Raw genomic sequence first — 16,074 nt, 5'->3', positions numbered from 1 at the left:
TCTTTAATCTTTACTTTTTTTTTTGTTTAGCATTGTGCATTGTCATATCTCCCATATTATTTTTCGCAGTAGTAGAGGCCACTCTCCCATAGAAACTACAGTCGATGTTAATTGTACGTTTGTGATTCTTTACTCTGTGACATTGACCAAATCTCCTGACCACTTTTGTTATTTCTGCATTTTGTCTTCACAGCATATTCCATGTTTCGAACTCATGCTTCTGTTAAGTTTTGTTTTGACTGTACAGGTGGAGTAGTCATATCAAATGGTCTATTGAATTTCTTCTCGTATCATTTTCCACGTATTTGATGTTTTGAAATGTACGTCCGACGGTCGCCAAGTCGTTCTCTAAACTGATTTTGTTCATGCGTAGCTGTTGTTTTTAAATATTTTTTCCAGATTCCTATACGTTTGCAATGGTTTAATTACACTGCCTGCGTAATTAAATATTGTGAAAGAAACATCATTCTTTCAATGCTCTTCTTATGTGAACCTCCATTTTCCAATTCATTTCATCTTTTTTCTTCCTCAACCATGCATTAATATTTTATTTTCAATTAGAATATAAGCTTTTCAGTGTCCATTTTTTTGTTTCTCACATACAGACAGCAGTACCTATGTATTCTCGAACATATAATTTGTGTGTGTGTTTCCAGTTTCTTAAGTATTGTAATAGTAGTAGTAATTACTTTTTGTGATGGCAGATCTTTGAAATATAAGTCTTGCATCCATTCTTTCTCTAGCTGTCAATGATATCTAGACCACTTGGTGAAGTTGCACGTGACATATAGCATGGGGTCCTTGCATTTTCTCTTATTTGGAAACGTGATCTTAAACTTAATACATGGATCCTGAAACAACATGTTACGCCTGCAAATTCATAGCTATCATACTCTACGTCTGTGTTTGTCTTTGCTGGGCCTGAGTTCTTGGTACCGTCCTTCTTCTCGGGGTTAAAGTTTCTCTTCCTCATCCTTTATCTTATATTAATGGCTCCCTCCTAACACTCGATTAATATCTCATCTTATTATTCTAAAAAGGTTCCATGATCAATGGTTTCATCCCAGTCTCTCGAACCACTATTGGCATCTGTTAGAGAGGGACACTGTTGAAAATAAACTTGATTTGGATCAAACATTATTGGGTTAATCATGTGTTGATCCAAAACTTAGCCCAAATTCTAGAAAAATCATCCACCTCCTTAAAATAAAAATCTAGATATTCTTATAGAATTATCTAGATAATTAAGATAAAATAATCTAGATTTTAAGTAGAATTCTCTAGATTTAAGATTAAAATATGTAAGATATTTTGTACTTTGGAGGCTATAAATACCTCCACTCTCTTCTCATTTTGTATCACCAAGAAATAAACAAAGCTTGTAACAAGTAATAAAAATCTTCTTCTAAGTTATAAAATCTTTCTTCTTCACAAAATTCTTTCTCTTCAAACACTTAAACACTTTCTCCATCTTTATAAAGTTTTTCATTCCAACAAAGTGGTATCAGAGCTACAAGTTCCTTTTGAAGATGGCAAACAATGGTGTTCCCTTCCAAGTTCCATTGCTCACTAAGAGCAACTATGACAATTGGAGTCTTAGGATGATGGCTATCTTAGGAGCACATGATGTGTGGGAGATAGTCGAGAAAGGCTTCAATGAACCGGAGAATGATGGTGGTTTATCTCAAACACAAAAGGATGGTTTGAGAGATTCAAGGAAGAGAGACAAGAAGGCTCTCTGTCTAATCTATCAAGGATTAGATGAAGATACATTTGAGAAGGTTGCTGGAGCAAAGACATCCAAAGAAGCATGGGAGAAGCTTCAGACATCTTACAAGGGAGCGGAACAAGTTAAGAAGGTACGTCTTCAAACTCTAAGAGGAGAATTTGAAGCATTACAAATGAAGGAAGGAGAACTCATCTCAGATTACTTCTCAAGAGTCTTGACGGTTACTAATAACCTAAAAAGAAATGGTGAGAAGTTAGATGAGGTGAGAATCATGGAGAAAGTTCTTAGATCATTGGATTCAAAATTCGAGCATATCGTCACCGTGATTGAAGAGACAAAAGACTTGGAGACTATGACAATGGAGCAACTTCTTGGATCACTACAAGCTTATGAAGAAAAGAAGAAGAAGAAAGAAGATATTGTGGAGCAAGTTCTCAAGATGAGAATTGATCACAAGGAAGAAAGTGGCCGAATCATCCGAGACGTGGTGGCGGTCATTTTCGAGGACGAGGTCGTGGTGTAAATGGACGAGGTTGGAGACCATATGAAGACAACTTCAACCAAAGAGGAGAGAATTCATCAAGAGGTCGTGGAAGAGGAAACCCAAAATCAAGGTACGATAAATCAAGCATCAAATGCTATAGTTGCGGAAAGTTTGGACATTATGCTTCTGAATGCAAAACTCCAAACAACAATAGAGTTGAAGAGAAGTCCAACTATGTTGAAGAAAGGAGTAAAGAAGAAGATATGCTATTGATGGCTTACAAGAAGGATGAACCAAATGAGGTTCACAAGTGGTACCTTGATAGTGGTGCAAGCAACCACATGTGTGGAAATAAAAGCATGTTCGTGGAGCTTGATGAATCGGTGAAAACTGATGTGGCTTTAGGAGATGAATCGAAGATGGAAGTGAAAGGTAAAGGAAATATTCTCATCCGCTTGAAGAATGGAGATCATCAATTCATTTCCAACGTTTACTACATTCCAAGCATGAAGACCAACATCTTGAGCCTAGGACAACTCTTAGAGAAAGGTTATGACATTCGACTAAAAGATAATAGCCTTTCTTTAAGAGATAATGCAAATAATCTCATCACAAAGGTGCCAATGTCAAGCAATAGAATGTTTGTCCTAAACATTCAAAATGACATTGCACGATGTCTCAAGATGTGCTACAAGGAGGAATCTTGGCTTTGGCATCTTCGATTTGGGCATCTCAACTTTGGAGGCTTAGAGCTACTTTCCAAGAAAGAAATGGTGAAAGGATTACCTTGCATCAATCATCCAAATCAAGTGTGTGAAGGTTGCTTACTTGGAAAGCAATTCAAGATGAGTTTTCCAAAGGAGTCGGAGACAAGAGCAAGAAAGCCACTAGAACTCATACATACAGATGTATGTGGCCCAATCAAACCAAGTTCACTTGGTAAGAGTAACTACTTCCTTCTCTTTATTGATGACTTTTCAAGAAAAACATGGGTTTACTTTTTGAAACAAAAATCAGAAGTGTTTGAAAATTTCAAAAAGTTCAAAGCCCATGTTGAGAAGGAAAGTGGTCTTAAGATCAAGTCCATGAGATCAGATCGAGGAGGAGAATTCATGTCCAAGGAGTTTCTGAAGTATTGTGAAGATAATGGCATTCGAAGACAGTTGACGGTGCCAAGAACCCCTCAACAAAATGGAGTAGCGGAAAGAAAGAATAGGACAATACTTGAGATGGCAAGAAGCATGCTCAAGAGTAAGAAGCTACCAAAGGAGTTGTGGGCAGAAGCAGTTGCTTGTGCGGTTTATATATCAAACCGTTCTCCAACAAAGAGTGTTTTAGAAAAGACACCACAAGAAGCTTGGAGCGGAAGGAAGCCTGGAGTCTCACACCTAAGAGTCTTTGGAAGCATTGCTCACGCTCATGTTCCAGACGAGAAGCGGAGCAAACTAGATGATAAAAGTGAGAAGTACATCTTCATTGGGTATGACGCTAACTCCAAAGGCTACAAGCTCTACAATCCTGAAACAAAGAAGACAATCATTAGTCGGAATGTCATCTTTGATGAAGAAGGAGAATGGGATTGGAGATCAAATAATGAAGACTACAACTTCTTTCCATCCTTTGAAGAAGAGAATGTGGAGCAACCGAGAGAAGAGCCAGCTACACCACCAACTTCACCAACAACAAGTTCTCAAGGAGATGAAAGCTCAAGTGAAAGGACTCCACGTTTTAGAAGTCTACAAGACATCTACGAGGTAACCGAAAATCAAGACAATCTTACTCTATTTTGTCTATTTGCGGATTGCGAGCCTATGAACTTTGAAGAAGCCCAAGAAAAGAAGTCATGGAGAAGTGCAATGGATGAGGAAATCAAGTCGATTCAAAAGAATGATACATGGGAGTTAGCTTCACTTCCAAATGGACACAAGGCAATTGGTGTGAAGTGGGTGTACAAGGCAAAGAAGAACTCTAAAGGAGAAGTTGAAAGGTACAAGGCAAGATTGGTGGCAAAAGGCTATAGTCAAAGAGCCGGGATCGACTATGATGAGGTATTTGCTCCAGTTGCTCGCTTAGAAACGGTTAGACTAATCATTTCATTGGCAGCCCAAAAGAGTTGGAGGATACATCAAATGGATGTCAAATCAGCCTTCTTAAATGGAGACCTTGAGGAAGAAGTCTACATTGAGCAACCACAAGGCTACATAGTTAAAGGAGAAGAAGACAAAGTCTTAAGGCTGAAGAAGGCGCTTTATGGATTAAAGCAAGCACCAAGAGCATGGAACACTCGGATTGATAAGTACTTCAAGGAGAAAGGCTTCATCAAGTGTCCATATGAGCATGCACTTTATATCAAAACTCAAAACAATGATATATTGATTGCATGCTTATATGTTGATGACTTGATATTCACTGGCAACAATCCGATTATGTTTGAAGATTTCAAGATGGAGATGACAAAGGAGTTCGAGATGACCGACATTGGATTGATGTCATACTACCTTGGCATTGAAGTAAAGCAAGAAGAAAATGGAATCTTCATTACTCAAGAAGGCTATGCTAAAGAGGTGCTTAAGAAGTTCAAGATGGATGACTCAAATCCAGTTTGCACGCCAATGGAATGTGGAGTCAAGTTATCAAAGGAAGAAGAAGGAGAGAGTGTGGATCCAACACTCTTTAAGAGTTTGGTTGGAAGCTTACGATATCTAACGTGCACAAGGCCCGACATCCTACACGCAGTTGGAGTTGTGAGTCGATACATGGAGCATCCAACAACAACTCATTTCAAGGCAGCCAAGAGGATCCTACGCTATATCAAAGGTACAATCAACTTTGGCTTGTACTACTCTATTTCTGACGATTACAAGCTTGTTGGATATAGCGATAGCGATTGGGGTGGAGATGTAGATGACCGGAAAAGCACAAGTGGCTTCGTGTTTTTCATTGGAGAAACCGCTTTCACATGGATGTCAAAGAAGCAACCAATTGTCACTCTTTCTACTTGTGAAGCGGAGTATGTGGCAGCTACTTCATGTGTTTGCCATGCTATTTGGTTACGAAACTTGCTAAAGGAGTTGAACCTACCACAAGAGGAGCCAACAAAGATCTTTGTGGATAATAAGTCGGCAATAGCATTGGCAAAGAATCCAGTCTTCCATGATCGGAGTAAGCACATCGATACTCGTTATCACTACATAAGAGAATGTGTTACCAAGATGGATGTGCAATTGGAGTATGTGAAGACAAATGATCAAGTAGCTGATATCTTCACCAAGCCACTCAAGCGAGAAGACTTCATCAAGATGAGGAGCTTACTCGGAGTAACCAAATCAAGTTTAAGAGGGGGTGTTGAAAAATAAACTTGATTTGGATCAAATATTATTGGGTTAATCATGTGTTGATCCAAAACTTAGCCCAAATTCTAGAAAAATCATCCACCTCCTTAAAATAAAAATCTAGATATTCTTATAGAATTATCTAGATAATTAAGATAAAATAATCTAGATTTTTAAGTAGAATTCTCTAGATTTAAGATTAAAATATGTAAGATATTTTGTATCTTGGAGGCTATAAATACCTCCACTCTCTTCTCATTTTGTATTACCAAGAAATAAACAAAGCTTGTAACAAGTAATAAAAATCTTCTTCTAAGTTATATAATCTTTCTTCTTCACAAAACTTCTTTCTCTTCAAACACTTAAACACTTTTTCCATCTTTATAAAGTTTTTCATTCCAACAGACACAACATTGGTGGGTTCAAAGTCATGCGACCACTTCGTTAACATCGTCAGCAGGGCCGGTCATGGGCAAAGCCTAACGAAACATTGGCCTTAGGCCCCTAAAAATTTTGAAAAAAATTACATAGAAAAAATCCCCAAATTTTTTTTTAGACCCCCAAATTTATCAAAAATTTTTTTTAGCTAGAATCTTTTAAAAACCGCCTACAGCCCCCTAAATCTCAGGGCCGACCCTGATCGCCAGGTACCGTAAACAAAACCCAGAAACACCTTAACCTACTATCTGTAAGAATCACTCAAGACCACATATATCAACATATTACATGTACCTTGTGGAGCTAGCCTTCAATAATGATAGCGCTAATAAAACCTTATGATAATCTATATTTAGCTACGGAATAGACTTAACCAAAATAATAAGATACAAAATTAGACTTAACCAAAATAATAAGATACAAAATAGGTAAAACAAAAGTTAAAATTTGATAATGGCCTGAAGACACAATGGATAAGGGAAAACAGAGCAAATGTATGGTGGCATCCTTACGACGTCGGAAACGTATCCGCCACGCTATTGTGGCCAATATTAGTGACAATCCATCAAGTTTGATAGAAGAGATAGCCATAAGATCTCGAGCTTGGAATGGCGACAAAATAAATAGTAGCATGGCAGAAATAGGAAATTGATATTTGTATTGAGCATGTTGCTTTGACGATATGTTGCTTTGACGTTTTGTGGTAAGGGCTGCGGATGAGATTTTCCATATCTTTATAATAGTTGGGAGACGAATCTTAAAACGTCCAAAGGGAGAATCTGAAGTAAATTAGTGAAATTGGAAGAGTCAAACTTAATAGCGAGCATTGATGGATTCGTATCGATCGAGAGGATGTAAGAGGGGAGATGGAAGGTTGAACTTCCGAGGTTGAAGAAGATGACCGATGAAGTCTTCATTTATCACTTTTGGTGGGCCCGTATGATTTTAGAAGCTGCCGACGTGGACATTTTAAAAGAAGAGAAAGGTGATGCGGAGAGATGAAAGTTCCATAGTCGGTTGAAATTAATAATCCTAGGTGAACACCTTGGATTTTGAGTTTATTGTGCTTTTAGTATTGTTAGATATTAGATATATAGTAAACGCTATCTACATATTGAAATAATTACTAAATATTTCATTTATATATTACATAAATCTATCAATAATTCTATTATTATTAACACTAATATATTTAAAATTTTACGGTTATAATAGAATTAAGATATAACATTTATAAGAATTTATTTTGCTTCAAAAAATTTAATATGTAAGCTAGCGACGGAAGTACATTTTTTGACATCTTCTTGGTTTTGCTTAGTATTTACATAAATGACATTGTCATTTAATTATACTATTTTCACTTTAAATATTTCCAATTTTTAACATTTATATCTATCTATAGTTTAGGAAACTGCTTATATCTACCTATCATTTAGGAAACTACAGATACTGCAAATTATTAGTTTAGTCTTTAACCACCTGCTTGCTACTAGTATAACCAAAACAATTTTTTTTTTTTTAACGTCTGATTAATTATGTTGTTACAACGATGAGAAATATTACATAGACGATTCTACAGCCGACAATTCTACCATCATATGAGAATGCACGTATGAATGCATCGCTCCGAGCAGCCCTATGAGATCCATGTTCGATGATACGTCCTTGCACCATGCTGAAGACCTATTGTAACCTTTTTTTTCTCCATGATCTGCATAATTTGTGTTTTCTGTGGTTTGAACCCCAGACCTCCTGGTGTAGAAGCATTAATGAATACATAAAGTCGTATACCTCACATAATTTTCTACACTTATAAATCTTAGCAAGATGAAAGATATTTGGGGAAATTTTATCTATTTATTTATATATTTATTAAAATCTTAAATTTCTCATTCCAAAAAACTCTATCCCATCTCTAAACTTTAAACCCTAAGTCTAGATTAGTTAACCATAAGTGTCTTTTACTTTTCACTAGGTTAAGATCCGCGCCTTGCGCGGAATCAACATTATATATATAAATTATTTTATGTATTAAATATTTTTACATATTATAAAATAATAAATACAATTAAATAATTAAAAGTCAGTAACTATTAAAAATATAATTAAATTGGTGCGAATATATAAATCAATTGTATTAATCCAAAAAAATTTATTTATTTGATAGGATATGTTATTAAATTTAAATGATACTAACATAGATAATATATTTTAGTATATTTTCAATATTAATGTCTATTAAATGATGATTTCTACTCATATATTTTTTTGATCATTTGTATCTTTTATAGAAAAAAATTTAAATTACTGATAACAAAATTTTCTTTCTGGGATTAATAGTTTTAGTAATTTATAATTAAAAAAAATAAGTTGTCAATGATCGTTCAAAACTTTTATCAAAAAATTGTTCAAAGTAAATTTTGAAACTAAAATATTGTATTTTATATGGTTTATAGTTTAATTTAAAAAAATATATATATTAATCTTATTAATTAATTAAATTATACTTTTTACTTATATAATTTTTGTAATCATTTGTATTTTGTCATAACAAAAATTTTAAACCATGGATCATAAAATTTGAATGTGAGACTTTTAACAATTTTAGTAATTTATAGCCGTTTGTAAAAATTCAAAATATAACATATACATAAAAATCTAAATTTTTATTATATGGTTATTGTGGTTGTTTAATTTAGTTAATAGCTTAAAATTAAACAAATATGATAGAAGATACACTATTTATTATCAAATCTTTATCATTCAAAATCATTAATTGTCATATATACTTTAGCCACATTAGGTAATTCCGTAAATTTTATTTAAGGAAATAATAAAGTATATTAATGATGAATTTATTGTTAGTTTAATAAAAAACTTATTATATAATTAGATGGACCAACATATTTCTCTAATGATTCTAAGAATCATTCTAGTGATGACATGTGGCTACAAAAAAAAGTTGTAATGTTTCTCAAATAATATATAAGGGATTAAAAATGAGGGTAAAAGTGGTTAGTGTAAACATAAAAAATAATATTATAAATATGGTATTTATGACAATTTCTCCAAGATATTTCTGTTCCACCGTAGATTTTTTCTTAGATGTGAACAGTTCACACGTGAACATTAGACGATTTGAAGTGCTTCCTTTCAAAATGTACAACAAATTTATTTTAATATATTAAAAATTCTGAAATTGCCTAATAATCAATATATATAGTATATTATATACAACTTTATTTCTTTTGTACGAAAATAATTTAACATTTTGTTATATGTTATACATATTATATATAGTAAACTCAATGTACATATTGAAATAATTACTAAATATTTCATTTATATATTACATAAATCTATCAATAATTATATTATTATTAGAAATAATATATTTAAAATTTTACGGTTATAATAAAATTAAGATATAACATTTATAATAATTTGTTTTGCTTCGAAAATTTTAATATGTAAGCTAGCGACTGTATAGGGGCAAAACAAAATTCACAACCTAAAATTTTACTATACTTCTAAAACAAAGTACAAAAGTAATTCATATGTATATAACCTTAAAATAAAAATTTGTGTTAAAAATATTTTATTAAATAAAAAAATCAACAAAATAAATTATGATGTTTAAAAGCTCGGATCAAAATCTAGTCTTCTATTACTTATTGAACAAATCAGTAAACCAGCTCTTAGATATATGTTTGTGCATTACATTTATTCAAAGTAAGTAACAGTGCATAGGATATGTGAAACAAAGCAGGATGTTTTGAGAAGAAGAACAACAAATGGGGGTACGTTAATGGAACGATAGTCTTACCACAAAAAAACTTTTTGCCTTGTGGATGAAAGCATCAACGAGGTAGAACCAAAATCTGCTCCAAGGAGAGTCAAAAGAGAGAGAGAGAGAGAGAGAGGAGAGAGAGAGGAGGAGAGAGAGAGGAGAGGAGAGAGAGAGAGAGAGAGAGAGAGAGAGAGAGAAGAGAGAGAGAGAGAGAGAGAGAGAGAGAGAGAGAGAGAGAGAGAGAGAGAGAGAGAGAGAGAGAGAGAGAGAGAGAGAGAGAGAGAGAGAGAGAGAGAGAGAGATGTAAATATTCCAATAAGTATAGTCACATAAGCTGCTCTCATCATCCTTTACACCATTGTCTGGTTCTTGATAGTGATTGTTGTCGCAGCTTGTGTTGATTGATTGCCTCAGTGCACAAATGTGATTGAATGTCCTCCTTGTGGAATGACTCCTGATAAGTTGTTGTACGAGACATTGAAAACCCCAAGGCTGGTCAGTTATGTTAGTTGTGATGGGATCCGGACTTGTAACCTGTTGAAAGAGAGATCAAAGATTTCCATATTCTTCAGACCTGAAAAGATTTTTGGTATCAATCCTGATAACTTGTTGTAAGAAAGATTAAGAGCTTCTAACTCCAAAAGACCTCCAAGATCTTCTGGGATATCACCACTCAGCTCATTTTCTCAGAGATCCATTCCAAACAATAATTGGAGATTTCCACCCATGTAGGTATCATATCGGTGTTTTGTTGCAAATTCAATTTTAATCTGGGTGTCTAACCATTAATCCATCATTAGCGGATCCAGCTCAATAAGATACTTGAAATATATACTGCCTCTATCTTACAAGGAAATCTTTTTGTGGAGAAAACCCGGTAAACCAATGACCACCAAAGGAATAACAGCTTATGTATAATGAATCCCTTCTCCCAGAGAAAATGATGTATTACTGAAGCATGAAGGTATGGATCTATTCAGCCTGTTGTTGGCAAGATCAAGAAGTTTAAGATTAATTCTAGGAATAATGCATGTTAAATTATTCCCCCTAAGAAGAAGAGCATGTGCGAGCTGAGTGCTGATCAGTAGCGGCCCTGGGTACAAGCGAAGGAAGCATATGCTTCCGGCCTTTTGAATAAGTTAAATTATTTCGGCTTTTGTTCTGTCAAGTTCTTCTGCAGCGTAGTTGGTATAGTGGCGAAAAAGCATTCTTTTTGGTGCAGGGTTCAAATATCATCAGCCACAATTTTTTCTATTTATTTTTATCTTTTTAAAATTATTCAGTAAGAGACCCAAAATAAAATGTGCTGCTTCTAGCCCAAAATATTTCCAGGCCGGGCCTGATGCTGATAGGCTCCAGAATATTCCCAGACAATTTGTTATTTCTCAGATCAAGTACGAAGACATTCCCTAGCAATGTGTCTGGAATAACTCCTGATAAATTATTATCTTGAAGGAATAATATTGTTGGACTTCTCCAACTAAGAGGTATATCCTCAGATAAAGTATTTGCAGAAAGGTCAAGTATATAAGATATGTTGAACAAAGAAATATGTATTTCACCTTCCAGTGAGTTGTTTGAAAGAAGTAGCACATATGGCGAAAGTTCGCCAATCCAGCTTGGAATAACACCGGTTAAGTTGTTGTTTGAAATGTCAACCAGTGATGGATGATCTCAAGAAAATATATTATATGCAGTAGTTTTGAGCTACCTTGTATTGATGTAAAAGTAAGTCAAAATATTTAGTAATAACAAATGCTTGTGAAATTATATATGTAATTGTCATATTAACTCCACCAACATATATTATACATTTTTTCGGCTTCTTCTTATTTTACTCATTATCATTTCATTATTTTTATTAAATTTTGGCTAATGTTTTCCTAATTTTTTACATATTTTTTTTCAAATATTTCTTTCTTTCTCTAAATAGTAATACAAAACATACAATCAATAAATCAAAAATCCATATTATAATTATTTTCAATTATAATATTATCTTATTCACTATATCATTTGACTTAATTAAATGCAAAACAATTTTTAAATCAAAGTTCTAACATGTTCCGTTAAATATAATCCGTCCAATCTTCAAAGCCTAATTATTTATAATGCATATATGAACATTATAAGAGATTAATAATTATTATAGATACAACTATATTTTTACGTGAATATGAAATCATTATATCAATTTCTATAAATTGTTTTCTATTCATTATTTTATGTAGTATATAAATATAAAAAGAATTGATCAAACATTATCACACTTTCTATAACTTTGAAAATTAGCTACCATTAATTATTATTTCTAATATCATTTAGGTTATTTGGCGAGTGATAATAATTAGTTGTAGACTTACTTTTTATTTTAGGTCTAATTAAAATAATTAAAAATTAGAAAGAGTTTCCTTAATTATATATATTATTTAGTTTATAAATATAAAAATAATTGATCAAACGTTATTAATCTTTATATAATTTCAATAATTATTTATATAAATCAATATTATTTAAATTATTTGATAAGTGATATTAATTGGTTCTAGATTTATTTTTTTTATTTTGAATCTAAGCTAAAATAAATAAAATTAAAATCTATCGCCAAATAAATCATAATAATTTTCTTAAGACTTTACAAATGATTGACATGTAAGCAAAAATCAGTTAAGTAACTTATCGTTTAATATATAGGAGAATTTTATTTTTTATAAATATTTTTATAAACTCGTATAAATAATTTAAAATCAAGATAAAATAATTTTGTAAATGTTTTAATTTTTCTTATAAATGACTTATAAGACATATATGACATTATAAGACATTAATAATTATTATAATTCTTTATATACGAATATAATTTTGACAATTAGTTACTATAAATATTTTTCAACCAATTAAATTATAACAATTTTTTTAAAAAAATTCTAACACCTAAGCAAAAGGGGTTTTATATATAAAGAGGATATTCTTTTTTTTTTGTTCAAAGGTAAATATTATATTCTTTGGTACTAAACACGAATTAACTAATTAATTTAATTTATTGACAACCTGAAGTTGTCTTTTTAAGTTTTAACCAAAACGGGAATATTCGTTAGTATGAACTGAAGAATGATAGATCCACCAAAGCAGGAAATGGACTGACTTTTGGATAACAATAGATCCCAAGTAAACGGACAGGCACCAATTGGGTGTCACAAGAGAGACAAGAGACAGAAAGAGAGTTAATCAAGCATTCCGATTGATCCAAAGAAATCGACATGATGCTTACAAGTAAGCTTCTCAATTTCAATCTTGTCTTCTTCTTCTTTTTTCGTTTCTGGGTCAGCAAGCTTAAGTTTTTCTGGGTTTCTCATTGTTCTGTTACCTTCCATCTGAGTATATATGTTTGATTGATTGCTTATATTAAATTAGCTTGAGAATGGAAATTGCAAAATTTTTATCATTGCCCTTTGACTTTATCCTGTTCATCCTTAAAAATGAATAGCAAATTGAAAGGAAAAAAAAGCTTAGAAGTTAACAAGAACGAATCTGGAAATGTTTCCTTTTTTAGTCTAAGCTAATAAAACAAAAAAAAAGATTGTGACTTGAGAGTATCCCTAAAGCTTTACACTTTTACATTCTATTGATTCAGTCTAAAAAGAAAAGTTTAGGTCTTTGGATCAGTTTTTGCCTTGTGTCTCTCTGCTAACACTGCAGTAATAAAAGGAGAAGCATAAAAGAAAAGTCAAAGTTTGATACATAAAGAAAAGTTTGATTCTTTGGATCAGTTTTTGTCTTTTATGTCTTACCAACACTGCGGTAACAAAAAGGAGAAGCCAAAATAATAGTGAACGTTTGATATTAAAAATTGGGTTACTGTTTATTTTTACAGAATGCTTGCCATTGATATGGCTATCTCTAGTCACTCTGTGTGCTGGAAGGACACTATACCAACTCCCTGGTAAAGGAGTCAAAGATGATACTAAGCAGCCGATTCAGACATCACGTCCTTTTAACATCGCACACAGAGGTTCCAACGGAGAGATCCCAGAAGAAACTAAAGCTGCATACTTGGTATTACCATTAAGCAATCTCCTTCTGTTTCGTTTGATTATTTGGGACATTGTGCTTAAGTAATTTGATGTCTTTTTTCTTAGAGAGCAATTGAAGAAGGTACAGACTTCATTGAAACAGATATCTTATCATCAAAAGATGGTGTGCTTATCTGTTTCCATGATGTTATCCTTGACTTAACAACCGATGTTGCGAGTCGCAAGGAGTTTGCTGATCGTAATAGGACATATGATGTCCAAGGTTTCAAGATCACTGGCTTTTTCACTTGTACGTTCCCAGCGATTCTTCTTTTCTTTTTAACATATACATAAGTTGATGCATGCCAATGGACTCTTCTCAGCATATCACCGCACATAAAGAAGCATCTAATAAAGGTTTCAAGTGTGTTTATTTGAATTTGAGCTATTAGCTAACAATTGGTTTCTCTTTGATTGCTTGAAGTTGATTTTACTCTCAAAGAACTAAAGACACTACGGACAAAACAGAGATATGCTTTTCGGGACCAGCAATACAACGGTTAGCTACCCTTTCCTTCCTAGATTTATGAAAACATTTAACCAGACTGGTCCCTTTTCGAATTTCAGGAAAGTACCCCATCATCACATTTGAAGAGTTCCTTGCCATTGCTCGGGATGCTCCGAGAGTTGTTGGCATATATCCTGAGATTAAGAATCCAGTTCTAATGAACCAACATGTAAGTTTACAATCTTTACCCGCTTGACTTGTACTTCTTATTGGTCCTAAAGACTGACTTGATATCCTTTGTTACTAAATCATACGGTATAGGTCAAGTGGCCTGGTGGTAAGAGATTTGAGGATAAAGTTGTGGAGACACTTAAGAAGCATGGGTACGGAGGCGCATATTTATCCAAGCAGTGGTTGAACAAACCATTGTTTATTCAATCGTTTGCTCCATCTTCACTCGTGTACATATCAAACTTGACAGACTCACCAAAAGTCTTGTTAATAGACGATGTTACCATGCCAACTCAAGATACTAACCAGGTCCATCCTCTGACCCTCTTCTTGTTTCTTTATCCTTCTGCTATAACTTACTCACCGTTCTTTCTGTTAAAACCTAACCAGACATACGCAGAGATCACATCAGATACCTATTTCACCTACATCAAAGAGTATGTTGTGGGGATTGGACCATGGAAGGATACAATAGTTCCAGTAACGAACAACTACATGCTAACCCCAACAGATTTGGTCAAAAGAGCTCACGCGCATAATCTTCAGGTGCATCCATACACTTACAGGAATGAAAACCAGTTTTTGCACTTTAACTTCAGCCAAGACCCATATATGGAATACGAGTACTGGATCAAAGAGATTGGAGTCGATGGACTCTTTACTGATTTCACCGGTAGCCTCCATAACTATCAAGAGTGGGCATCTCCATTACCTGACACCTCCTCCAAGTCCACACGTCAGCTCTTGAGTCATATTGCTTCTCTGGTCCGCCCTTATGCAAAGGCTTGAAGTGTGGTGGCTGCTATAGTCTTTAATCTAACAGAAGAGTCTTGAAGATTTAAATAAAAGGTGAAAGACAGAGCTTTATCAAATTGTTATCTGTTTTACTTCACAAGATTTATACAGTAAAAGTTGAAAAAACTTTGTAAAATCTTGGAACAGAGTTTCTATAATATACCAAATTGTTTCTATCAAACTTTAACATACACAAATCAAACTCAATCTTTTACTCAGACGCAGCAAGTTGTGCAGCAAGGGAAGCAAGATAACAACCACTTAGGGGTGCGGTTAGAGGCTGCTTCTGGTTTAGGAGCTTCCTCTTTCTTCAACCCTTCATCTCCTTCAGACTCAGAGGAACTCTTCGGTGTCTCTGGCTGTGACGGCTTCGTCTGTTTCTTTTGCGGCGTTGAGCTTTGTAGTCCACCTTTATCTGCATTCCCCAATCTATGACAAAAACAAGAAAGTGAGCAAACAAAAAGACATATCTGTTTTTAAGACATGAAGACAAGAGATGGATGATGATAGCTTACATTGGGAAAGCGAAAGACTTGACGCTTAAGTTTTCCGACCGACGAGAAATAGAACGATCTAGTTTATTGTTTTGTTGTTATTGTTGTTATCTTTATTAGCAGCTTCATTAGCCATGATAAACTCTCTTATACTCGATGCAGACTTTTGTTCTTCCTCTTTACTTGCGGGAGACGCTTTCTCTGTTTCAGCTGCTTCTTGCCTATTTCCACCAGAGTTTTCGCCTCCTCCACAACTCCGC

The 16,074-nt window shown here is 33.8% G+C and overlaps 1 protein-coding gene and 1 pseudogene across 1 annotated transcript; one reads left to right on the top strand and one right to left on the bottom strand.

Moving 5' to 3' along the window:
- Positions 1-12,861: 12,861 nt before the first annotated feature.
- On the top strand, positions 12,862-15,501 carry LOC125604959 (glycerophosphodiester phosphodiesterase GDPD5-like). The gene is made up of 7 exons (XM_048775057.1): positions 12,862-13,046; positions 13,648-13,829; positions 13,913-14,096; positions 14,271-14,345; positions 14,414-14,523; positions 14,616-14,834; positions 14,916-15,501. The coding sequence occupies exons 1-7, from the start codon at positions 13,034-13,036 to the stop codon at positions 15,312-15,314; spliced, it is 1,182 nt and encodes a 393-aa protein (XP_048631014.1). The 5' UTR covers positions 12,862-13,033; the 3' UTR covers positions 15,315-15,501.
- Positions 15,119-16,069, bottom strand: LOC125604958 (annotated as a pseudogene).
- Positions 16,070-16,074: the final 5 nt, after the last annotated feature.

The sequence above is a fragment of the Brassica napus genome, unplaced genomic scaffold (assembly GCF_020379485.1).
Source record: "Brassica napus cultivar Da-Ae unplaced genomic scaffold, Da-Ae ScsIHWf_672;HRSCAF=981, whole genome shotgun sequence".
NCBI lineage: Eukaryota > Viridiplantae > Streptophyta > Magnoliopsida > Brassicales > Brassicaceae > Brassica > Brassica napus.
This window is presented reverse-complemented; position numbering and strand designations above follow the sequence as displayed.